This window comes from Lytechinus variegatus, chromosome 5, assembly GCF_018143015.1.
Source record: "Lytechinus variegatus isolate NC3 chromosome 5, Lvar_3.0, whole genome shotgun sequence".
Taxonomy (NCBI): domain Eukaryota; kingdom Metazoa; phylum Echinodermata; class Echinoidea; order Temnopleuroida; family Toxopneustidae; genus Lytechinus; species Lytechinus variegatus.
In genome coordinates, this window is record NC_054744.1 from 46259800 (window position 1) to 46286993 (window position 27194).

The window sequence follows — 27194 nt, forward strand, 5'->3', positions numbered from 1 at the left end:
ATACTATCATCTGTATTCAAACAGAATAGAAAATATACAAAATATTGGTAACAAGCACAAAATTAAATAAGGAATTAAAATTAACAGTATTCTGAAAGTTCACTAATGGCGTGTTCCAACAAAAATGTCTCAAATTTTGTCTTGGCATCAAGACATATCATGTAATGACAGAAATTATACATACTAATCTGCCAAAGTCAAATCAATTGGAATCTCTAAAATCTCTTCAATTTAGAAGATGCAAATAACACATGCACTATGCATATCTGGGCGGGGGGGTAACATAAAGACATGTGCTCGATATTTACAATTTTTGCACTCGGTCTGCCAAACGTATATGCATTAAGTTACGCTTGATTGACTGTATTTGTTATGTTTCAGGGCCCTGATCTGCAAAATTGCTTCGACTTTGGCAAATGACTTCTAAAGGATCAACTGGTTTGGCACTTAATTGGCAGTAGTAAAAAATTAATGATGTAGTTTCTCACATGTTAAAATAATAATGAAGAAAAGGAAAAGGAAAAAGATTCAAAATTAGTAAATACTGAAGTTGTCATCTTTGGTATGAATTGCAACATGAAACCACAGATCACCTGTGCCTGAGCATAAATGGACAAGATGACACTCCTGTCCCTGACATACTCTACAAGCAATAAAGAAAATGCTTTCCAATTATAAAACTAAATAGGTATATCATTATTTGATATCGAAAGATCAGAAATAAGTAAAGTTTACGGAATAAAACCTGACTTACAGTACAAAAAATGTCAATTTAATTGTACATGTGCACTGTCCCACTTCACCTTTCTTCGAGTAATTTGATCTTTCAAGAACTAATTACTTACATTTGTATTTATCACAAAAATATGGAAATTTAACACCTGAAATACAAATTAAAATACTTTCTGGTGACTTGTTTCTAAAACAATTAATAAATGAGAAATGATATGAAAATATTAAGATGAAATATTCTAAAATCAATCTTTGGTATAGAAGAGAGGCAAGCTCTCCGTCTTTCTCTCTCTCTCTCTCTCCCTCTCGTCGAATAATCGGTGGAATTTCAACAATACAACATATTATTGGAAAAGGTCTGGAATAATTACATAATATTGGATGGCCTTGAGGTTAATACAAGGAAATATTGGACGAGCTTTGCATAAATATTGGACGAGTCGAAGACGAGTCCAATATTTTGCAAAGCGAGTCCTATATTTCCTTGTATTGACCGAAAAATGGGACATCCAGTATTATGATTATTATTCATACAGAGAATTTTAGCAAATGATTTTTAACTTACCCTCCCGCCCTGAGACTCTGCTGTATGATGGGGGGACCTAAAGCTACGCACTTTGTTTTCAAACAATAAAAACTGTCCCAATTTTAATATTTCAACAATTTTAATATTTCACTAATTTGTGGCAAACATTCTAAAGATCATTAACCAAGTAGAAAATATCACAAAACTCACTAATACGAAAATCCCGTCGTGTTTTTCGAACACCTCTTGATTTCGCCGCCCGATGTAGAAGGGGTCCTAAAGCTACGCACTCGATTTATCATGCAAAAAAATAGTATTTCCTGTGCCTCAATTTCTAAAATATATTCAAATTATTATAGGATAAAATGAAATTAAAGCGAATATAACTCCAAACTTCCTAACAGTTTAATAGGAATTGTTCATCACTCTGCAGTCACAGTTCAACACACAGAGTGCGCATTTGCCATTGAAAACTGCATGCGCGCGCGATGAGTGGTGCGTACACTTCGGGAATTCCCCTTCTAGTCGTCCAATATTTTCAATATTGTGTCACCTCGGAAAAAAATATTAGGCGAGTTCAACAAACTTTTTAAGTGGGTCGAGTGCACCAATCAAATAACACTTGTATTTGGGCTCTAAAATTGTCTGTATGGATAATAATTATATAATATTGACTGGCCTTGAGAACATCAAATATATGATGATGATCTACAGCATTTATATTGCACCATATTTCTGTTCAAAACATTCATAGGAGCAGGCTCATCTAATCAAGCTAATTACTACACATCTGCTGAAATAAGTGAGGTTTGAGAGACGATTTGAAGAATTCAATGTTGTCAAATATATTGCCCACAACAGAATTGTATCAACCCGAGTCTTTAGACGAGGTCAATATATTTGATGTTCCCAAAAGAGGAGTATTAGTTACAGCTGATAATTCAGGCTATTATTTGGAACAATCTATTTTCCTCTTAGCTTGTCACTACTTCTGACTCCAGATTATTACCTTGATGACGTAATTCTGGATATTCAATCGTGACGTAAATTGCAACCGCCCAGGAGCACATTCTAGAATTAATGTTGCGCACATATACTTATCGCATATAAATCTTGCGCTTGGGCTTATTTAGCTGGAAATACACGTATCATACACTGTATAGAGCGAGCGCACCGTGCATTAACTACACTACATTACTCCACAAAGTAAATGCAAATACTGCCCGCTGCTGAATGCAGTATATATGTAAAGGCAGGAGAAAGCCTGAAAGAGAAAAACTATGTTATGATATTGACATCTGCAAAAGCAGAGAATGCACAATATGGAGAATTATTGTCCCAGGAAAACACTTTGTATAGTGTAATAATACTACATTTTTACTCTTGATCTTTCTCATAAAATGCATAATTTTCCTGGAAATAACAAGGCAGTTCATTTTAAGATTGGATAACGTCACTTGCACAGATAGAAATAGTTACGAATGTTATTTTGGTATTTTAGTTGCTTTTTTGATATGATACAGAATTGCATATTACCCAAAAAGAACTTCTGCAGTTCAACTCTTGATTGTTAGACATTTCATAAAGTATGTCTACATAATTTTTTCTGGTAATAAGTAACAAGGCAGCTCAGTTTTTGATACAAAAAATATATGTGATAAAAATAGTTCATTTTGATTGTCATTAGCTCAGAGTGTCATGAGCTTAGTGGAATCAACTAGAACGCTGTTTCTGCTCCTGTTTCCTCCTAACAGGCTCAGTTAATACCAGAGGCTCCTGTATTACTGTAGCAGGCCATTTGGTACCAAGCAGCTCAACCTCGACCTTTGTCCCTACATCCTGAAGGCTCATGGGAAGGTATGCATATGCGATGGGTTGGTTCAAATGATAGCTGAAACATCCTGATGTAGTATTACCAACAACCTGGATGAATAGAAATGGGAACAAACAGGTGTTTCTCGATTACTTTGGAATTACCATCAGCTTAAAACTACCTTCATCATGTTTTGGGATTTCTTTTTACCATATTCAATCTGAAAGTACATTTTCAGATTTAGAGGTTACAATAAACTATAAAAGGTACAAAATATAGAATTCTGAATTCTATATTTCCATTCCATACATGGAAAACCTGTGAAATCCTTCTAAAAATTTTTCAATATTACTGTTCAACTCAAAGAAAAATTAATAATAATAATAGTACATTTCTTAAATACGCATAACACCTACAGGTCTCTATGCGCGAGTGACTAAATCAAACATTATGAAAGAGGTGGGGTTTTAATTGAACTTTGAATTTCTCAAGCCGGGTAATATTTCTTTATGTCTATGGAAAAGAATTCCATTGTGCTGGTGCAGCTTTCTGGAAAGCCCGATCCCCATATGATTTGGTCTTGACAGTAATTTCAGAGAGAAGATTTTGTGAGCGAGAACGGAGATTACGCTTGGGTTTATGAATCTGGACGTTGTCAAGTTCTTGAAGATAAGCAGGGGCAATACCATGAATACATTTGAATGTTAATATGAGAAGTTTATATTTGATCCTTGATCGAATGGGTAGCAAATGAAGGTCAGATAAGATAGGGGAGATGTGTTCAAATTTTCCTTTTCGAGTTATAAGTCTTGCAGCAGAATTTTGGATATGTTGTAATTTATCGAGAAGCGATTGAATCTAAGATGTCTATCTTTCAATGCCCATGATATTTTGCCAACACATGAAACATGAACAAGCACATGAGTACCCGGTGTGATGATTTAAAAAAAAATAATGTCTGCATGACTTTTTACACATGGTGACCATTTCCTGATATTAAATCAGATTCTAAATCATTTTGATTCTCATCAGCTAAATATGAAATCCAATCTATTTAAGACTAGAATTCTTCTTCTTAACAAGCATCTAGTGTGGGGGCATCGTGGTCTAGTGGTTATGACTCTTATCTTTAAATATGTGGGATGTGGGTTCAAATCCCAGCTATGGCATGTTTTCCTTCAGCAAGAAATTTACCAACATTGTGCTGCACTCAACCCAGAAGAAGTGAATGGGTACCCAGTAGGAAGAAAATCCTTGAATACCAGAGCTCCTGTTACGCAGCATGGCTATTAAAAGCCATGGTAATAACAGCAGCGCTTGGTATCCTCTGGCAAAAAGCGCTTTAAAAATCCAGCTATTACTATTATTTTCTAAAAACAAAACTTGATACAATTCAAGGTTTGATTAGGGTTATTTATTGGAATGCACTCTCATTTTGTTCAAAGAGTGAAGATAGATTTAGGGTACCTCAGTTATTACAGGAAAGGAACCTCAGTAATGTGTAAAGTTGTGCTAATTTACAAACAGCTCTATGAAACAGCTGCCAGGAATATTTGATTAGAGAGTCAAAAGGGGCCTAAGCTTTCGATCCTAGCAGAATCTTCGTCGGAGGCAAAATGACAAACATATAAAGTTGAACAACCATAATATAGGCCACAGACATGCAACAGCAACACTAGAAACAAGGAGACAAAAAGGGCATTAGTGAATAGAGATGACCAATCAGGTTAGATTCAGATTATATTAGATTCATTTAGATTCAGGTTAGATTCTGCTAGGATCGAAAGCTTAGACCCCTTTTGACTCTCTAATTTACTTCATTGGCTCTTTTTAGATAAGCAGTTTCAGCAGCTTCTTTTTGCCATGAATATTTAATGCAAGAAGGTTCTATATACATACCTTGCCATCGAGCCAAATGGTCTCATTGCCTTCTGGGTCGACATCGTCCGCATCGACCTTTAGGAGCGTCACCTTCCTTGATAAGCCATCATCTTTGATCTTCTGGACTGCATCCTTACCAATGAATGATGCAGGTTTATTGAGTTTGATGAATGGAGATAAACCAGCCTCTAGAGGATTGTTGTCAGTTAACATCTAGTATACAAATGATTTTTTAAAAAAATCATGATATGAGTAGCTGTCCAGTTAGCAAGAGATGAAAAGTTTTAAACATTTCCATTTTTTTTAAAGTAAAAAATGCTCTTTGTTTTATTAATAGCTGGTGTGAGCAAAAAAATACCTCACAATTTTGATTTCCAAGAAAACCTTTAACATGTTATACTATGAATGACTGATCGATTGTTAAGTTTTTTTACACTATCAACAATCACTGATGCACTAAAAACAAGTTGTTGGGTTGATAGAAATATTCAAGAATGGACAACTTTTGTCTGTCTAGGATTATTGGTTTTATATAAGAATTACCATATGACTTCTTAAATCTTAGTATGGTTTAGCAAGAAAAACATTGTTATCGTCTCATTTGACCTAAACACATCAGTCATCAATTTTTTTTTTGTGTCTTTTGAAAATTGGTGCAATTCAACACTCTGCAAGCTGGATAAAAAAATTTATACACTGCTTTATTGTTGTTATTGTTATAATCATAAAAGCATGATGTACTTTCAATGAGGAAACCCAAACAGTTATAGAAAAGATGTTTGACTCATTGCTGTGAACCATTCATACATGTAGCTTGGGTTATCCAGACATTACTGCTCTGAGCACATAAATATGCAAAATATATGTTGGTGTATCAGCTTTATATGTATGACTTCTATTTCTTGCTCTGTTCCCTCCAGAGAGAGGACAGATTAGGAGGAAGAGGAGGAGAGAGATTGAGATGTAACATCTTACCTCCGATCCCCATCCACGGAATCCCTTTTCAATCCTGAGTACATTCATGGTATACAGACCAAAGTCACCTACACCAAACGGTTCACCAGCTCGTAGTAAGGCTTGGTAGAGTTCTGCTGTGTCTGATCGAGCATGATATAACTCCCACCCAAGCTCACCTGTTATCAAGTCAGAAGAGAGAATAATTTTTAGGGAGAAATATATCATTTTTCATGAAGCTTTCTATAAAAACGGCACTAAAAAAAAATTACACATGAAAAGTGAAACCTATGAAAAATACATTGCCAGTGCATGCGCAACATCATCATCACCATAATCGTCATTGTCATCATCAACATCATCATCATCATCATCATTGTCATCATCATCATCACCATCATCATCTTCATCATCTTCATCATCATCATCATTGTCATCAACATCATCATCATCACCATCATCATCTCCATTGTCATCAACATCATCACCATCATCATTGTCATCAACATCATCATCATCATCATCATTACCATCATCATCATAATTGTCATCATCATCATCATCATTGTCATCAACATCATCATCAGGTTTTCATCATCTTTGTCCTCCCTTCCTCCTCCATATTATCATCATCATCAATTACTTTGAGTTAATTGGCTTAATGAATCTGGAGACACAAAAGATGGAACACAAAACACAATAAAACTCCATTTAACATATAGTAAATTACAACACTTTGATGGATGTTGAGGATTTCATGGACTGACAAGAGAAAAGGTCAATCCTTGAAGAAAAGAAACTGTGCTACCCCCTTAAGGCTACGGTTGTAAAACAGAGATTAAGATATTTTTGACACATCATCAGATCATAAAGTATGGAACAGTTATGTACATCATGCTTGGTACGGTACAAGGCAGAAGGAGAAGAGGAAGACAGAGGAAGAGATGACTGGAAGGAATTACTAAAGAAATTATAAAATCTTTGAGAGAAACGAGCATGCTTTCACAGGACAGAACAGCATAGAGAAAGTTTGTCCGTGAGGTCACCATAAGTCGAGATCGACTAGATGGCAATTAACAAATTACAATAAAACCTCATAAAAATTGAATACTCCCCTGCTCCCATATGAAGAACAACACAACTCTTTTAAAACTCTTTTTTCACTTCATTGCAATAATCATTCCCATTCAGTTACTGTAACTTACCTGAATATGTAATTCTAATAGCATAGCACTTTACACCACCTAGCACTATATCCTTGGCCTTCATGAATTTAAACCCTTCTTCGCTGACATCTGAGTCCGTCAGGGCAGCCAAGATGTCTCTAGATTTAGGTCCAGCTAGACCCAAGACACCCTGCTCCTCTGTGACGTTGGAGAATTCAACATTGAGTTTCATCTCAAAAGCCTTCTGCTCCATCCACCTGCAAACACAAACATTATTTAAGTTTGACTTCCTTTATCAAATCTTCGATAATCTCAAAAACTATTTAATAACTTCAATTTGTTATGGTGTCCGACTGTTTCACTTTATAAATGCAAACAGTTGCTAGTCCATAGACATTGCGAACATTGGAAAATGAAAAACAGAAGTCCTAATCGTGCAGTGCGAATTTTTCTGCTTGATGTCAGGTGCGCCTCCCTCACTTGTTTTAAATAAGACACGTTTAGCATTCTTATATCTAAACATTGAGAAATTACAAGGTGCTCCTCTATTGAGTTGATAACAGGGTAACTCTAAGAAAAAAAGGAGCAGTTGGCTGGTCTGCATAGGCACCCAGATATAAAGCAAGGTCAGACTGAACTCTAATATATTCCGTCTGCATAGCCAACTAAATGCATAATTACTGGTATTGGTTAACATAGACAATTAAAATGAACTTGTCCATTCCATCTTATAAAGCATCACACCATCATTCAATTCAATACATTAAGTGAAACTTCAGCTAAGTATTTCATCAAAGCAAATCAAAGTAAGAAACCACCTACCTGAGATCATGTATTTCTGAACCTGCTCCTGTGATACAGAAGTACTCATTATCTCCTGTCTTAGTAATGGTAATCTCTGCATATACTTTACCCTTGGGTGTCAGCATATGACCTACAACACAACCTCCAACCTGAGGAGATAAATGAAGGAACAATTACTTCAAAATACCATACCATCAGGGAACTGCTAAAACCTCATATGTCAATTTTTTTAGAAATACTTAGAAAAAGCTGTATTTTGGAAACATCAATCAATCAATAAATCCATATTTTATTGTCCGAAATAGAAATCTGAGAATAGAAATATTCCGAAAATTCATTTTGCCCAATTGATCGTGGACACAGCAGCCACTGTGCAGTGCCTGATCAATCAACAAGGCTCTATCCCTCAAATTGTTGAATGCCAAATGGTAGCAACAACTCCTATCTTTTTATGTGTTTTGGGCGGACGCGGCCAGGTTTTGAACTCCCAGCATCCAAGTTGTGAGACAGACACTCTACCTACTGAGCCAACACAACAGCTGGCAATAATAATGTCTAAAAACACTTCTACTTCCTTTAGAGATGATCTCTTTCTGGGCAAAAATGTAGCAACTAATGTAATTTATCTAATATAGAGCTCTTTGAGCCATGATACAAATTCATAATTCTGATAAATAAGTTTTTTAAGCCCAGTGATGATTGCATGTATGTCAAAGCTACCAAGATAGTTTTGGGATTATATTGTTGTTTTACCTGCATTGAAGTTAAATTTTCAAATGTCTTACTCATATGATTTCATATTCTGATTCATTTTATACCATTGGTTTTTGCCAAACATGTTTCAGTGATATATTTCAAATAGCAATGCTGAAAACTCTGTGCTTATAAATAACATGATTAAAATCCTAGCAGTCAGCAGAGATTTCATAATTTTATTATTTTTTACATTGCTTGCAAAGAACTGTTCATGATATAACGCTGAGATTGTATTTGTTGAGAAAAATGGTGACACAATGTCTGGTTTATTTTGCAATGCAGAAATATCCTGTGAGAGCAAAACCAGTTTGTCTTTCAGTACTATTCCCAGACAGAGACAATCATATTCTGCAAACGAATTTGTGTCATATTGGGCTATTATATAACCACCTTTGTAAAAATGGCCTTTATCAGAGTTTATCAAAATTGTTTGAAAATCCACATAACAAAGAGCAATTTCCTGAAGTATGTATATGTTAACCCTTATATGTGGAAGTTTCCTAATATGATTTATCTCTGTCTTCTAGTTCAAATGAAAGGCAGTATTAAGATATTACATCATTATGTCCAAGTAATTTATAAAATAAAGTAAAACTGAGAAAAATGGGGATTGGACATATCTAGGGTTATTATTTTTTCTTCAAAAGTTTAATTACAAATTCAAAAGAAGCGGATACAATATCACTGAACGTAATAATGTGCATAACATCATATTAGCATGTTCCCCCACTGGACTGCTAGGGTTGACCATAAAAATGAAATTGCCCCAAAACATTCCCTTACTCTAAATCACCAAGAACATTAATACAGCCCTTCCAACTTACAGCAGTAGGAAGCTTGTTAGCCAAGACCACATCCATGAGTTGGGTAGCATCAGGACCTTTGACAGTAAACTTGGCAAACGGCGTCAGGTCGATGATACCAGCTCTATTCATCACCATCTCATATTCCCTTCCTACCGGTCTGTGCCAGTTGGTCCTACGGAAACTAGGTTTGTAGCCCGGTTCATCACCTTCTAAGCAAAACCAATGAGGTTGTTCCCAACCTACAAAAAAATAATCAAAATAAAAATATAGGACAGTGTTGTGGGTTGGGATGAGAGATCCTAGGGCTATGATTATAGACTCGGGTGATGCCAAACCAAATAACAATTCCTCCACTGTGGCCACACATGTTTGCAATTTTAAAATTCTTGTTTACAATATAAAAATTACATGTATAACATTACAACATTGATTATGAAATTAAAAAATACATTTATGCAACATTCTTACAAAAATAAGAATTGCAATCTGCACAACGGACATACCTCGTTCTTGACTGATCTTTACTGAGCTTAACAGCATATCAATGAGGGTTGTTAAACAATTTTCAACCATGACTTTGTGGAGAGTGAGAAATAGTTTTTTTTAATTCTAAATCAACACATCATTAACCATGCCATGTACTTAGCACCGACAATGTATCATGTAAATCATAAGACATGAGTAGGCAGTGCTGTTGAACACGCTATTGAAGACTGGGTCTTACCCGCATGAAAGCCGTATTCAGCCCCTCTATCCTTCATCGACTGATACGCCCCAGACACTCTATTGGTCGGTCTTCCAGCGAAACGCTCCTCTTTAGGCCATCCTATGGCATTGTTGAAACCATAAGACTCCCTGATCTTAGCTTTCTGGTAGTCAAAGGTACACCAATCACCATAGCGATCAGCATCCATCTCAATCAAGTCATAAGGGGGTTCCCCATCCATGATCCAGTCCTTGAGATACTCTCCTATACCAGCCGAATGAATGATGCCGTAGCTACAGGATTAAGGGTAAAATAAATCGCAGTTTGTGAAATTCATATATAGAAATGACAAACAATCTGGTACAATGAATATTCATCAGGGGCCTATCTAAAAAGAGTTACCATTAATCCGATCCCCATCAACTGTATGGAATCCATTGATGTAATCATTTTTGTACGAAAATTTGGCACAATGTCCTCTGTAAGCAAGGAGAAGCACTCTGAATTTTCAAGAAATTAAGGAATGTATGAATTTACAGCATATCTAGATTATATTTCTAGCAAACATGCTCTTTTTGATGTTACTGGCTTTCCATAGTTACGGTTGATCAGATTAATCACAACTCTTTGTAAAACGGACCTAGATTATATCAGCTATTTTCTGAATGGTAGTTTTTGTTCTACTTCTTTTCATACCAATTGATGCCTTATATTGAAACTAGTAACAATGTATATATATACAAGAGCTTTATTCAACCTTACAAGGTCTATTTTAGACACTTTGGCCCATATTCTGAAGTCGGGTTTAACTTAAACTCAGTTTTAAAGTTGTGGTTTAAGTATGGACAATCAATTGTTACATAATCACTATAACAGTAGAGATATCATATTTCAGCTCATTTGGCTCTTCAAATCATACATAATTGTTAGGAAGTATAAATGGAAGATTGTCTTCACCATCAATGAATCAGGAAAGAGCACAGTAAACATAAACATACAACTTAATAAAAAATATGATACTTCTGGCTTCCCATACTTAAACCACAACTTTAAACCTGAGTTTAAGTTAGACCTGACTTCAGAATAAGGGCCTTTGGGGATTATTTGTCCCTAAAAATTAAACATGTTACCTGAAAGAACAAGCTGACCAATAATTATGAAGACCTCGTACTGGACCAACGATTGGTAGAAGATCAGGTGAATAGGTTATAGGACCACTAACAACACTCTGGATATTACCACTAGCGAGGACCGGGAAACGTTCCATCGCGATTTCTAGATGGTCCTGAATTCTATCAAGATCACTCTCAAACAACTCTTTACCAAATCCTGAAAGATTAGAATGAAAATAAATCAAACAAATCCCAATTAAAGCTTTAAAGAATAATGTGAAATAACGCTCAAACAAGCTTAAAACAAATCCTGGAAAATGAAAATAGGATCATTCTCAAATTACTCTTGAATCCTGAAAAAAAAAATGCCTAGCCCTTGAATTAAATCCTGAAAATATTCTGAATAGAAAAAAAAATACTTTGTCAAACAACTCTAAACTAAGTTTAGCTATGGTGATGATCATGCCAATTCATTATTACTATATAGTCATGACAAAGATGATAATTGATTAATATTTAGGATATGAGAATATTGATCATGATAATGGCGAAAATACTTATTTTCAAACAAATTTATTTGCTGTTTAACATTGAAAGTTTGTAATGGGACAACATGAATGAATAGAGATATTGTAACAATGACTTCTTTGTACATTTATCTCCTCTAAAATTGAAGTTCATTGAATCAATGCCACTATTACAAAGAGCCCTTGACTCCCCATTTTTGTGACATAAAAATTCCCATTGTTCCGTTAATCTACTGCAATAAATCTCAAGTACTTTAACCAATAGATATCATGATGGCAAAGTCACCTTCAACTAATCACATCAAACAATAATCACTAATTCTTAACCTTAAATATCACATCATGTGGATACAGTATATTAATAATATCACTCATAGGTAAACCCCAAGTTTTTCAAGATAGACTTTTCCAAATAAAAGAAAATTTGGTATGAATATTGCAGCCAGGTAATATAGGTAATATTCGAGATCATTGAAAGGTATTGCTATATCAAGTATATGCAGGGCTAGTAAAACAAGGGAAGGGGTGTCATTATCACAATACTCTTTGAAGCATGGAAAAAACGATAGGATAATAAAAGAAAGAGAGGAAAAAAGGGAAGAAAGAATGAAAGATAAGGAATAAAAAATGAAGAGTATCATAAGAGAATTCTTAGTCATGTAAAGTTACTGATATCTATGTAACCCTTATATAACCCCTAAAGTTATCTTGCCAACCTCCTTGCCACATGAAAATACCATGGCCCTGCAAACATCATCAGCTTTATAGAACATTATTAATCTGTTGATTCTAAATATTGATTTAACAGCCAGGATAGGATCCTACCTCCTACTTAGGAGGGAGGTGCCACTCTAAGCACAGGATTCTATTGTATAAAATGCAACGTCAGCATTATTCTCTGACCCTCTTTTATCACCTTGGTAAACAGTTATGTTCTGAAAATAACCAACCAGTTGATCCAGTTTGTAATTCTCTTTTTCCATTAGGTCCAAACTCGACAAACAATGATTAAAGTTTAAGATAACTAAAAGCATGTTTATCTAGCACAATTCACCATTCAGTATATATATCCAAATCAAAGGTCAAGTCCATCCTATAAAAATGTTGATTTGAACCAATAGAGAAAAATAAAAAAAAAGCATAACAATGAAAATTTCATCAAAATCAGATGAGGACATTCAAAGTTTTGCTTATTTTTCACAAAACATTTGCACAACTTACAGACATGCTATTTCTTTTGTCTTTTATTTATTTGAACTATAAAATATTTCAATTTTTACAGATTTGACAATAAGGGCCAACTTGACTGAACCATAAAATGATAAGACGATGGTAATTCCACATATTCAGGGAGGAATGCAACTTAGTTCCAAGGACAAAGAGGAGAAAAGGGGAATAAATCATACTTTATGTAATGAGATACATAGCAGGATGTGCATATAACTGTTTTGTGAAATTAAGTGAAACTTAAAAATGTCCTAACTTCCTTCTGTTACAACCAATTTTGATGAAATTATCAGTGTTATACTCGTTGGATTTTTCTCTTTATTCAACTTCTTGTTGGGGTGCATCAATGCATTTTGTCTGTATTAGATCTAGTGCCATAGTTATGCCTGGATCACATTCACATTCAAGGGCTATAATAATCATAATAAAATTTGAAATTATAAAATAATAACAACAATAATTATAATAATATACAAAATTCATAAAGCACTTTATACCGATGTTTTAAGCACTATAACATATTCCTTTTATATGTGAGACAATTGTGGTGGTCACAAGACAGATTTTACTTATAGGTTTGACTGCAAGTTCAAAATACCATTACAAAAGCTTGTTTTTTTTCTCATCAATTTACGTTGGACAATAAATACAACTTTATGAGCCTTCTGAATGTCCTATCCAGATGTAAAGTACAGTAAACGGCAAGTTGCTAGTTGGACGGCTCATAAGTTTCATTCAAGCTCCACGTATCAAATTTATTTATTGCCCAAATTATGACCTATTCTACAAAAATATGACCTGATAACATTTGAAAAGTGCAGCTTCTGCATGTATATTACCCTGGCCTAGATACGGTTAAAGGGGAAGTTCACCCTGAAAAAAACTTTGTTGTAAAAGTAGCAGAAAAAATAGTAAAAAATATTGGTGAAGTATTGAGGAAAATCCGTTAAAGGGTAAGAAAGTTATTAGAGTTCGAAGCTTTGGATTTGTGCCGTCATAAACGAGCAGCTGCCTCATGTGTTATGTAATATAAAATGCATGAATTTCAAATTTTGCATGGTTCCTTATGACTTAATTTTGTTTTCTATTCATGATCAGGGGTGAAATGATTTGTCTATTGATATACAAAAGTTACAGTGACAACCATTTTCAATTTTCTGAGAAAATGACATTTCATTGATTTTTTACCATTCGCTATGTAGGAATGCTGCTCGCATATGACGTCACAAATCAAATAATTGAAATTCTAATAACTTTTTAATTATTTGATGAAATTTTCTGAAACCTTCGGCAATATTTTTCATTATTTTTCTGCTATTTTTACAATAAACTTTTTGTCAGGGTGAACTTCCCCTTTAAAACTATTGAATAGAACCCAAATTAAAGTCACTTAAGTGCGGTAAAGTTCTAGATGAATTGTGGATTTTTAGCCTATGGCAGCCATTTTGGGATCCATCTTGGATTTTCCAGGTACCCAGAAGTGCTTTATCCACTCAACAAATCCTTTTTCTCCCTATATCATGGAATATGCACTGAAATAGGATTCTACGGTGGATGAGTGAGTTATGTCCATTTTAAGTGAATGGCGGCCATCTTGGACACCATCTTTAAAATAACCACTTTCCTGGATGCAGATTTTGGTAGATTTACAAAAAAACGTTATTCCCGAGAACAAATAGTACCAGAAACAGTTGGAAAATCTTTTGTTGCATTTTGTTTGGGGTCAAACCATGTATGTATTAACCCAACTATGAAATACAGGAATGCCTGACAGGAAAACTTGAAAGAATGAGATAAGAGTGAAAGCACATTCAAAAGTTCATACAGGAAACAAAAGAATCATAACAACAAGCCTCATGGTAGCACAATGAACATAGGACACTAATGGATGCAAAGCCTTTGTTGCTTTATATTAACAGACAAGATAGGCACTAATAGGCATGACTTCCAAAGAAAACAAGCTCGAAGAACCAGAATAAACCAGTTTTGTGGTGTTTTTCTTTTAGCTTATCAGTATTCAGGCCAGTGCAAATTATCTGTCTAAAATAAACAACATAAGAGAAGTGAGGTTAAAGCCATATGATGTCGCATTTGATGAGTTGAGTAGGCTAAATATACCACTATGAATTAGATCAATAGGCCTGTCATATCAGGAACAACAAATACAGTACATTATTAGTTTAAAGTAAAAGGATGATGGAGTTGATGGATGCAGTTAATGATAGAATTCTAACTAAACTTAATTAACAGCAAGGAGTGCTTAATTTACTATTTCAATTTTATTTTCGGCAATCGCCAATATTGCTTCATGTAAATTTTCGTGTCATATTGTTTATTTGTAATTCTTTTTAAAAGCGTGAGTCCTCTACTTTGTTCTAAAGACAAGTGGAGCGCCTCTGGCAGACTTGCCATCATTACGCGATTCAATAAAGCAGCAGTGCTGACTTTGAAAATGACTTTCATTCACAAAAAACACCATTCATACAATATGCAACTACATTCATTGACCCAAAATAACATCTGAACTAGATCAAGTGACCTACGACTTGTGCAAGATGAGCAATGTTACTGAATTACCCCTATGTCCACATTTCACTAAAACTCTATCCATAAACTTTCAAAGTTATAATGGCATTATAACAAATACCTACAACATGGCCAACGTTCATCAACCTTAAATGACCTTCGACCTTGTGACCTGAAACTCGCACAGGATGTTCAGCGATACTTGATTACTCTTATGTCGAAGTTTTATGAACTAACTCTATAAACACTAAGAGTTAATTATGATGGAAATTCAACAAACACCCCCAACATGCCCACAGTTCATTGCCTACCTTTGACCTTGGTCATGTGACCTGAAGCTCGATCAGAATGTTCAGTAATAATTGATTACCCTATTTCCAAGTTTCATGAACTAGGTCCATATGCTTTCGAAGTTATGATGTCATTAAAAAAAACTTTACCTTAGATGTTGACAACGACGCAGCCGTCAGAAAAAAGGCGCCTATAATCTCGCTCTGCTATTCAGGCGGGACAAAAAATAAGTATTCTGGACTTATTTTCATTGCACTTTCCTTGTTTTCATATCGAAAAAAGATTATATACAAAACAAGTGGAGTGCCTCTGGCAGCCTCGCCTGCATTATGTGATTCAACATAGACTTTGACTACAAAAATACACCATTCATATCATGATACGATACTACATGTATGTTCATTGATCCTAAATGACATTTGACCTTGATCATATGATCTAAGACTTGTCAGTGATACTTGATTACCCCTTATGTCCATATTTGAAAAACTATGTCCATATTTTCCAAGAAATGATGGCAATTAAAAACTTACCCCCCACATGGCCAAAGTTCATTGACCCTAAAATTACCTTTTGACCTTATCAAGTGACCTGAAACTCAGGCAGAACGTTCAGTAATACTGGATTAATCTTATATCCAAGTTTCATGAACTAGGTCCACATACTTTAAGTTACGACATACTTTCAAATAATTAACCTTCTGTTAAGATTTCAATGTTGATGCCGCCAACGTCGGAAAAGCAGCGCCTATAGTCTCGCTCTGCTATGCAGGCGAGAAAAAATAGAATGCAAGGGGCAATATATCAATCTCAAATTATATGCAAGACATAAAGATATTTAACTTCTAGGGGCCTCGGAATGCCTTGGAGATTCTTCTTCACACAAAAATGCCAGTGTCTATTGTAATCACATTTTTGTCAAAGAAATGTTTTCACACCTATCTTAACAGTTGATTTTAAACAAATGCTCAAAAAATTAGTGGCAAGAATAGATAATTCATGCACAATGTGAGTCGTTATCTTGTTTGTCTTTAGCTGAATAAAAGCAATGGAGCATACTGGTGGGGGGCGTTTCACAAAGATTTTGCACATGACTAAAATTCAATTTAAATGTTGCATAGGGCAAACACGCATCACCTTATTGGTCACATTACAGTCAGTTGACATGCCCTACCACCTACATCAGTCATTGAGATTACACATTTAATATCAAGCAGACGTTAGCACCTAAGCATGACTTTTACTCACACTTAAATCTTTGTGAAACCACCCCCAGATTATGCAAATAACTGTGATAAAGTACGTGTTTGTTTGTCTGAGAAAAATGTCAATAGTTCTACATGTATATGGGGTGGAAAGGGACCAAAGTTCTTCGAGGGAAAAACTGCTGATGACATCAAATTTTCAAGTTCAATCCAAGAATAACGTTATTTGTGAAACCCCTATATGCATTGATTAGATCTGTTGGTGACTGCTGTATAATATGTGCACGTCTTCGTATTCACATTCATGCATGATTGTATTTGATTATGATGGAAATTTCCTTCCTCAATAATTAAATATTTATGTCACTTTTCAAATTGTGGAAGAGATAAACCTTTCTATAGTTCATGCTATCGAATTCACAAGTCCACCAAAACCAAAGTTTCCCTTTCCTGGAGGGTGTTTCATAAATCTGTTTGTAAGATACAAATGACTTTACGCACGACTGGTGATCCTTTCATGTGCTATGTGATATCCCTATATAATTTATGACCTAAGAACATGTTCCAGTCTTGCGTAAAGTCGTTCATAACTTTACAAACAGCTTTATGAATCACCCACCTGATACAATCACTGATGAACATGTATGAAAACCAAGAATTTATAAACTATTAATAAAAGATAAGAGGATGATGAAAAACAGATTGTAATAAAAAGTAATAGCATGTACAGTTCAGTAAACATTTTATGCAACTTAGAATTCAAATTTTATTTCCCATTATTTTTATTTACAATTATAATAATAATAAACAGTTCTTGTACAGTGCATATCACAATATATCTATTTTTCTTATTTATATATTCTATTCATTTAGATTTATGTATCTAATGGAATGTTCATATAATATCAAGAAAGACTGTTAATAATATCCTGCATTTTAGAGATGGACACAAACTGATGACTTGACAAATTATCCCAAGAATAATCACAATAATTAGGCTTAATGGATGAAGTTGTATGGGAACTTTACAGAAGTTATAACAGTATTCATTGTTATAGTATGGAGACCTTTGAACTTTGAAACCGATCAGCTTACATGTGACGCGAGTTTTATATTTGTTTAGTACAGTAAATATTTGAAAAGCGACTGAATGCTAGGACCTACATGTAGTAAGAATACTATGGTTAGCTTAGCTCACAAATGAATGCTTCGATAAACTGAGATTATCACCGTCATGATGGAAAAGAAAGGTGGTATGGTAAAAGAAATAATGATTAGAGGTAGAAATTTGAAGCTTTTCAAGGAAGAGATGCTGAACTGGATTCTTGCATTAGTTGTTGGTTGCTACATCAAGCTGGAAATCCATTCTCAGGTTTTTTAATCTTAATAAAATATATGCTGATTAATTTGCCTTGGATCAGAGAGTAGAATCGTAATGCTTGTCAAACCTGAGAAGTTGTAACCCGTGTCTGACAGTTACATGTACCATTTTAAAGGACAAGTCCACCCCAACAAAAAGATGATTTGAATAGAAAGAGAAAAATCAAACAAGGATAGCACTGAAAATTTTATCAAGATCGGATGTGAAATGAGAAAGTTATGACATTTTAAAGTTTTGCTAAATTTCATAAATCAGTTATATGTACATCCTGGACAGTATGCCAATGAGGGGACTGATGACATCACCCACTCACTATTTCTTTTGTATTTCATCATATGAAATATTTGAATTTCTCCTCATTGTCATGCTAAAAAAATTTCATTGCTCCCTGAACATGTGGAATTCTATGGTTCCAAATTTTTTTTCTACTATATAGTCTGCCGTTTTTCCCCCTCACACCCAGCGGATCACTATATCAGTTTTACCTACCATATGTATATACATTTATATATTTATTCATATAGATTCCTTTCTGGATATATTTACATACTTTTATACCTTCAGATTTATTTTTACACTCACTTTCTTCTCTTAGTTTGTTTTTTGCTCTTTCATACATACTTATGTCTTTTGCACATGTTCAGTTGTTTCCCATTCTTTCCCTTTTTTCCCCCACTCTTTTGCACCAGTTTATTATGCCTTTCTTTGTTACCTGTTTGACCCATGTTTACTTAATACACCCCCTCTCTCATACAGCATCAGCTTCTTTATTTGCTTTTACCCTTTAGGCATTTTGCTTCCCTTCCATGTATACAGGTGTTTTTTGTTTTTTTTTTTGTTTTTTTTTTCTTTTTTCTACTATATAGTCTGCTGTTTTTCCCCTCACACCCAGCGGATCACTATATCAGTTTTACCTACCATATGTATATACATTTATATATTTATTCACATAGATTCCTTTCTGGATATATTTACATACTTTTATACTTACAGATTTATTTTTACACTCACTTTCTTCTCTTAGTTTGTTTTTTGCTCTTTCATACATACTTATGTCTTTTGCACATGTTCAGTTGTTTCCCATTCTTTCCCTTTTTTCCCCCACTCTTTTGCACCAGTTTATTATGCCTTTCTTTGTTACCTGTTTGACCCACCTCTCACTAATTCTCTTGTTATTCATCTCTTCCTCATACCCTCTATCACTGTTTTGTTCCAGATCCTGTTTGATGTTGCCTGCCCCATATCTTAATCCCTCTTGTCTTGAGGTCTTTCTTTGGCCTTACTCACACCTACTTCCCTTTGTGTATACCTACTCCTTTTCTTTCTTCCCCTTTATTAACCTGATTGGTCATCTCTTCTCACTAATGCCCCTTTTGTCTCCTTGTTTCTAGTGTTGCTGTTGGATGTTTGTGGTCTATATCATGGTTGTTCCACTTTATATGTTTGTCATTTTGCCTCCGACGAAGATTCTGCTAGGATCGAAAGCTTAGGCCCCTTTTGACTCTCTATTTTAATATTTTGTGGTTCAAACAAGATAGTCATAATTTTCAAATCTGTAAAAAATTAAATATTGTATAATTTAAACAATAAAAAACAAAAGAAATAGTGAGTGAGTGACATCATCGACTCTCTCATTCGGATGTAACTGAGTTCAGGAAAGAACTGTTTTGTGAAAAATAAGCCGCAATTTAAACTGTCATAACTTTCTTATTTTCCATCCGATTTTGATGAAGTTTTCAGCAATATTATTGTTTGATTTTTCTCTATTTATTGATATCAACTTTTTTCTGGAATGGATTTGACCTTTAACAGTCAGGGACTTCTCAGCCAATCAAAAACAACTTGTCGGCTGAAGAGGTAGCTCAAAGACCCCCCCCCTTCAACCCCAGCCTTACCCCTGACTTGTAAGCACTTCAAAATTTAAAAGGAGTGGGTTGATAAAGATAAATAATTTACCTGGAGGCACTCCATTCTCCGCCCATTCATCCTGGAGCTTCATTTTATGCTCCTTCTCATAGGGTCCACACAGGAGCCCATCCCGCTCCATACGGAGGTAGTAGGATCCCTCCAGGTCCCTCATCACAGGGATCTCACGCTTCAAAGCTTTGACCTCTGGGATCGTAGAGGTCACCATGTACTGATGATGGGCTGAGATCATTGGCAGGTCACGACCAATCATTTGACATACCTCTTTGGCCCAAAATCCTGCAAGAAATTGAAGAGTTTCAGATTAAGCAATTATCTGATACACCTTGGCCAAAAATCCTCTGAAAGCGAGAAGAAACAGATTCAGAATAACCTTACATCTGACCAAATTGATCAAAATCCCCCCCCCCAAAAAAAAAGATCAGTTATCGAACAAGACTGATCATCAGAATTCTGCAAAAGTGGAAAGAAACAGTGAGTTTCAGATTAATGGCTTAGACACGTGTCCCCTACAGCTGCCGTACAGCGAGTAAAAAAAAAACAGTTGTTTTTATCACTTTTTTGTACCAGCAACGTATACATGTAGGTGGTTTGAATTAAAATGAATTAAACAGCCGTTTTTGACTCGCCGTACTGCCGGCACTGAATTGAATTGAATGAGGAAAAAAAATTGACAACTCATTATTTATCGCAATTGAGAGCTCCTAAATTACAGTATACAAAAACACCAGGATTTGAGAAAATAAAAAGGGAATTATTTGAGCAATATTCAAACATGACACTCTACCATCATTGACGTCACAGAATAATATATTTTTCTTCATGGGCATTTTGTTTCAACAGCATAGCTAGAAAATATTTTTCATGTGATGCTATTTGAACCAAGCACTAAACTGGATTAATTTCATGTAAGATGTAATGGAATTATATACTTGTCATTGGGATAAATTACAAATGTATATCCATTCCATCATCATAATTATTGTCACTATTTTTATCATCATCATCATCATTATCGCCATTACCACAATCATTATCATCACCATCATCATCATCATCATCAACATCATCATCATCAACATCCTCATCATTATCCCCACCATCATCATCACCATCATCCCCATCATCAACATCATCATCAACATCATCATCATCACCATCATCAACATCAACATCATCACCATCATCACCATCATCACCATCATCATCACCACCATCATCATCATCACCACCATCATCATCGCCATCACCATCATCATCACACCAACATCATCATCATCACCAACATCGTAATCATATCATTATCACCACCATCATCATCATCACCATCATCATCACTATCATCACCATTATCATCATCAACATCATCATCACCATTATCATCATCACCATCATCATCATCACCATCATCAACATCATCATCATCATCATCACCATCATCATCATCACCATCATCATCACCATCATCATCAACATCCTCATCATTATCGCCATCATCACCATCATCATCATCACCATCATCATCATCACCATCATCACCATCATCATCATCACCATCATCAACATCATCATCACCATTATCATCATCACCATCACCATCACCATCATCATCATCACCATCATCATCACCAACTTCATAATCATCATCACAATTGACACAATGATTACATGTATTATTATGATTGAATGCGTACCTGTAGCATTGACAACTCTCTGAGCATGAATGGTACCCTCATTGGTCTCAACATCCCACGTTCCATCATCACATTGCTTCAGACCAGTAACAGGTGCAGGCATGTAGATATCAGCTCCATACTTACGAGCTCCTATAGCCAAGGCTTGAGTCAAGGAGTATGGATCTATATGACCATCTTCAATGCTGTGGATACCACCCAAGACCTACATTATAATAATAATTTCGGTATTTATATTATACAAATAATGCAAGTAAGCGTGTGCATGCAGATGTGCGAGAAATGCAAATGGATATACTGCACCGAGGTCCTCTATGCACAAGAATCATGCATTGCTTGTTTTATACAACTCCCCCTCCCCCATGTTACTAAGTTGCCTTGAATGCTACATGTATATTTGATTTAAATTCTAGATAATTCTATATTTAGTCATTCCAGACCTCACACTATCCTGCACTCTGACGCCAGAGTGCAGGATAGTACATTTGGTATGATGTTAGAGTGCAGGATAGTGCATTTTGGATGCCATAGTGCATTAGCACTGAATATCATTAGATCCGATCACAGAACAATCTTGGGCGTTTGTATTTATACCATCTATCTATAAATATTGTATTCCAAGGCATACTAATATCATTACCCAGATATAGATTTCCAACAATATTTTGTTGATATTTTGGAGTAATTTCTGTTGATGTTCTGTGCACTTTGAGAAAAATTTGTTTCCTGTGATTTTCCGTTAGAAAAGCCACTTTCAAAAAGCAGTTTCCGTGAATTCTGTGAAATTGCGAAAAATCACTGTGTCCCTACCTAATAGTGCATATTACCAACGAGAGAAAGGTTATCGATATTGCTAAGTGGCAAAAAACAAGCGATTACCGACAAGACTAGCGATAAAGACGTTATCGATAATACCATGGTCACATTTGTTCTACGGCGGCCGTACGGCGAGTCGAAAACAGTCGTTTTATTAATTTTCTTTCAAACCACCTATATGTAGCTGTTACAAAAGTGTTAAAACGGCTGTTTTCGACTCGCCGTACGGCCGCCGTAGAACAAATGTGACCATGGTATAACAGACTTATGAGGCGGCTTGACTTATGCTTCTTTTTTTTAAAGCTGGACTGACACCAGCTCCGAATGAGTCTGGTTTGAAGCCAGCTTCAGTCCTGCAATTGGTATTTGTATCATCCCCCAGTGGACTCAAAGAACTAAATTAAGAACAAAATTTTTTAAATAAAAGTCAGATGACTGGTGTGACATGAAAAGGTGAAGTGAAGTCGGATTATGGGTACAAAACACAACTGCAAGCCTAAGATCATGTGTGTAAATGGGGAAAGAGATCTTGAGGCGCCTTCAAAGCCAGCGTCGGAGGTGCCTTTAAACCTGACGCCTTTAAATCTGATGCATGTATATCAGGTACCTATTCCAAACTCACCCCATCCATGTTAATAATTGGGCATAGTTCTTCGACTTCTTCAGGAGTAAGAAGTTTCTGATAAGCTTTATTCCATCCTTGTCTAGCCATCTGATACTTTGCTTCATCCATCCTATCTGGGGTTGATAAGATTCGTATACTACCAGGTTTGTGGAATCCAACAGCCTAACAGAAGAGAAAACAAGACATTAGGAAATTAAGCCTAAACTGATTTAGTTTCAGCAAATGATAAATTCAAGAGGAGAAAGCCTTATGATCAATATCATAGATCTTCTTACCTACTACATTTTATACATAAACCTAACTTTGTAAAATAACATTGTTGCTATATTCTTAATACTTAATTTTAAAAAAAATTGTGAAATAACATCTGAAAACAATTACAATGAAAATTTCCAAAACAGTTAAGAAAATATATACGAGGACAGTGTATTTTGATTGCTTGGGAAAGACTACACTTGGTTAGAAATGAATGCCAGGCTTATTTTGTTAATTTCACGGCAAATTACATTGTTTCTCCAAGAATCCTTCGCCACATTTTTCTATATAACATGCATATAATCATTATTTTGCTATAATAACAGCAATATAGGATATTGATATTGTGCACATACCCACCATGTTAGATGCTACCATGTCTTTATTCCAAAAATTAATTACTGAGAGCAACTCGATTTAGCCACAATGCAAGATGGCTACTTAAATGACAGTCACAAAATTTCAATTAGAATTAACCCACTTTTGCCTGAAGAAACAATGGGGAAATAAATACAAATTGATATATTCAGACTGACCTGTCCAGTCTCTTCCTCCAACTGATCAAATATCTTAAGACTTGTGTAATTCACATTCTTTACATTAATCCCTGGATGGAAATATGTTGTTAATCCAGCCTGAAAAATAAAATAGTAAATGGTCATTAACAGATTAATGATAACAATATAAACAGAATAAGAAATACAATAGTGGTAAGTATACAAATGACATCGGCAGCAACAACATCAATATTAATGATAATATCTATAATAATAAAACTAATATTATATAAATATTGACTGGCCTTGAGTGGAACAATACATTGCCTGCAATGGAATAATATTTAGATGAGGGCAATCCCGGGGGCAATATGGTTCTTTTAAGGGCAATTATTTCCCTGAAACAAAAGTCAATATTGATCAGGAAAATCATCATCACTGATAAAATCAGCAAGAAGAGAAAGAAGGAGAGTGATGATGATGATGATGATACCTAAGTGTTTATGGTATTTGTGATGGTGATGATGTGGTGATGCGATGGTAAAATGTCATTGTGATGAGATGATGATGGTGATGATGATGATGGTGATGATGATGATGGTGATGATGGTGATGATGATATGATGATAATGATGATGGTGATTATGAATGATGATGGAGCTGATAGTGATTATGATGATGATGATGATGAAAATTGATTATCATTGATAACAAAGGGGTGGTGGTGGTGTTGGCCGTAATGATGATGATGGAGCTTATCTGATGCTTTTATACAATGTTGATGATGCTAATGATGATCATGACAATGTGATGATGATGATGGTGGTGATGATGATGATGGTGATGATGGTGATGATGGTGATGATGATGTTGATGATAATGATGCTTTTATACAATGTTGATGTTGCTAATGATGATCATGACAATGTGATGATGATGATGGTGGTGATGATGATGATGATGATGGTGATGATGGTGATGATGATGTTGATGATAATGATGCTTTTATACAATGTTGATGTTGCTAATGATGATCATGACAATGTGATGATGATGATGATGATGATGATGATGATGATGATGATGATAGCAAAATGATGGTGATGGTATTGGTGATAGTAATGATGTGGTCACGTGTGGTGATGCAATGGTATCATAATCTTGGGAAGAAAATCAATTGATCATTTTTGTCATTCATGTTGAATGATAAAGGCAGCATGCCAATCATTATCAAGGTAGGAAGTGTGACACTATCCCATACTATTACTTACTGCATGCCATGTTGATCCCGCTGTAAGCTCACTCTTTTCTAAAAGAACAACATCCTTCATACCAGCCTTAGCAAGACTGTATGCTACTCCAGCACCAATAGCCCCGCCCCCAATAACAACAGTCTCCGCCTTGTCCTTCCATCGCTTCTTCAAATCACCCGTTTCTCTGTATTAATAATAGGATGAGATAGAGAGTAAAACAGAAAAGACAGATGGAGACAAAGGGAGAAAAACAAAGAGAGAGGGAGTGAGAGATACAGGGACAAGAAGACATGCATGCGGAGACACAAAGGCCCGTATTCTGAAGTCAGGTTTAACTTACACCATGGTCTAACTCTGTGCTAAAATTATGGGAAGCCAAAAGTGTCAAAATTTTTATTAAGTTGTATGTTTCTTATGTTACTGTGCTCTTTCCTGATTCATCGATGGTAAAGTCAATCATCTCATTATACTTCCTATACAATTATGAATTATTTGAGAGCCAAATGAGCTGAAATATGGTATCTCTACTGTTAGCCATTTATGTAACAATTGGCTATCCATACTTAAACCACAACATTAAACCTGAGTTTATGTTAAACCCGACTTCAGAACATGGGCAAAAGAAATCAAGAATAAAAAAACTCACTTGAATCGACTCAAGTTTATGGGAAACTCCAATATAGATCTAGGTAAGATGTTAATAAATAGACCCTATAACAAATATTGCAATCTAGATCTAATAACGTTAATTAGGTAGTCTACCTTGCCAAATGTCAGATCTAGATCTACATCTTAGACTCTCCAGAGTCCTGATAAAAATCCTACATTAGTTTATAATCTCTGTTAGTCTAACATAAGTTAGACCTGTTAATTCTAGATCGATCTAATGTTACTGACGTTAAATTACTGCATACTATAATACTAATACTAGACAGGAATAACCGTCGTTTCTGGGGATTTATTTAACAATTTCTGACATTTTACTATCATCCCCATAACTGGAACAACAAAAATACAGACTGAAGCTTTATTTTTTTGGTCTAATCATTTAATCATTCAATCTTAATCATACCGCCCGGTATGCTAATATCAATGAATTGATACTTTTTGACATCACATTCAACAATTGTTCAAAGAAAAAAAATGTATGTAGGGTTATGCCAATAATAGTAGCTGTCAATTAAACTTGGATACTAAATGCAATAATATAACGTTAGAGCTTTTAAGTTTAGATATAATTTATTATAAGACTGAATTCGAGTACAACTGTGTCAATGTGTGGGCCGACTTACGCCGGTTCTTTTCCGTTCCGTGTTGTCCTGCTACACGAGATACATCGAGCCAGTGTCAATGAATTTGTTGAGTTAGCGAATGCACTTCGCAAAGTTTGGTTGAATTTCCTGAACTGCAACAGACGGCACGCCATTGTTTTTGTTCTTTTGTCAGAATCCAGTTAATGTAGAAATTTTTTGTTGACTTCTTGACCAGAAAGCTATTTATCCATGATAGATTTAACTTTTTAGAAGTAGAATGTACACTTATATTTGACCACAGTCTACACAGTGCCTGTATGACCCGCACCTCGGTCGAATGTACTGCTGTGATTGTGCAGTGCATGCATGTGCATAGCAGCAGTACACAGCTAGCGCGCTAGGTTACTCCCGACATGGACCTCCTGCTCCCACTTCCCTGGTATCGGTACCCCGTAGATGTATT

The 27194-nt window shown here is 35.2% G+C and overlaps 1 protein-coding gene across 1 annotated transcript; it reads right to left on the bottom strand.

Moving 5' to 3' along the window:
* Positions 1–2185: 2185 nt before the first annotated feature.
* On the bottom strand, positions 2186–27154 carry LOC121416294 (dimethylglycine dehydrogenase, mitochondrial-like). The gene is made up of 14 exons (XM_041609826.1): positions 26771–27154; positions 25497–25662; positions 24265–24363; positions 23471–23635; positions 22033–22237; positions 20369–20617; positions 11275–11473; positions 10163–10437; positions 9457–9677; positions 7895–8025; positions 7112–7329; positions 5928–6085; positions 4971–5165; positions 2186–3181 (listed from the first exon to the last, which is right to left on the bottom strand). Exons 1-14 carry the CDS (start codon positions 26902–26904, stop codon positions 2972–2974), a joined length of 2625 nt encoding a protein of 874 aa, XP_041465760.1. The 5' UTR covers positions 26905–27154; the 3' UTR covers positions 2186–2971.
* Positions 27155–27194: the final 40 nt, after the last annotated feature.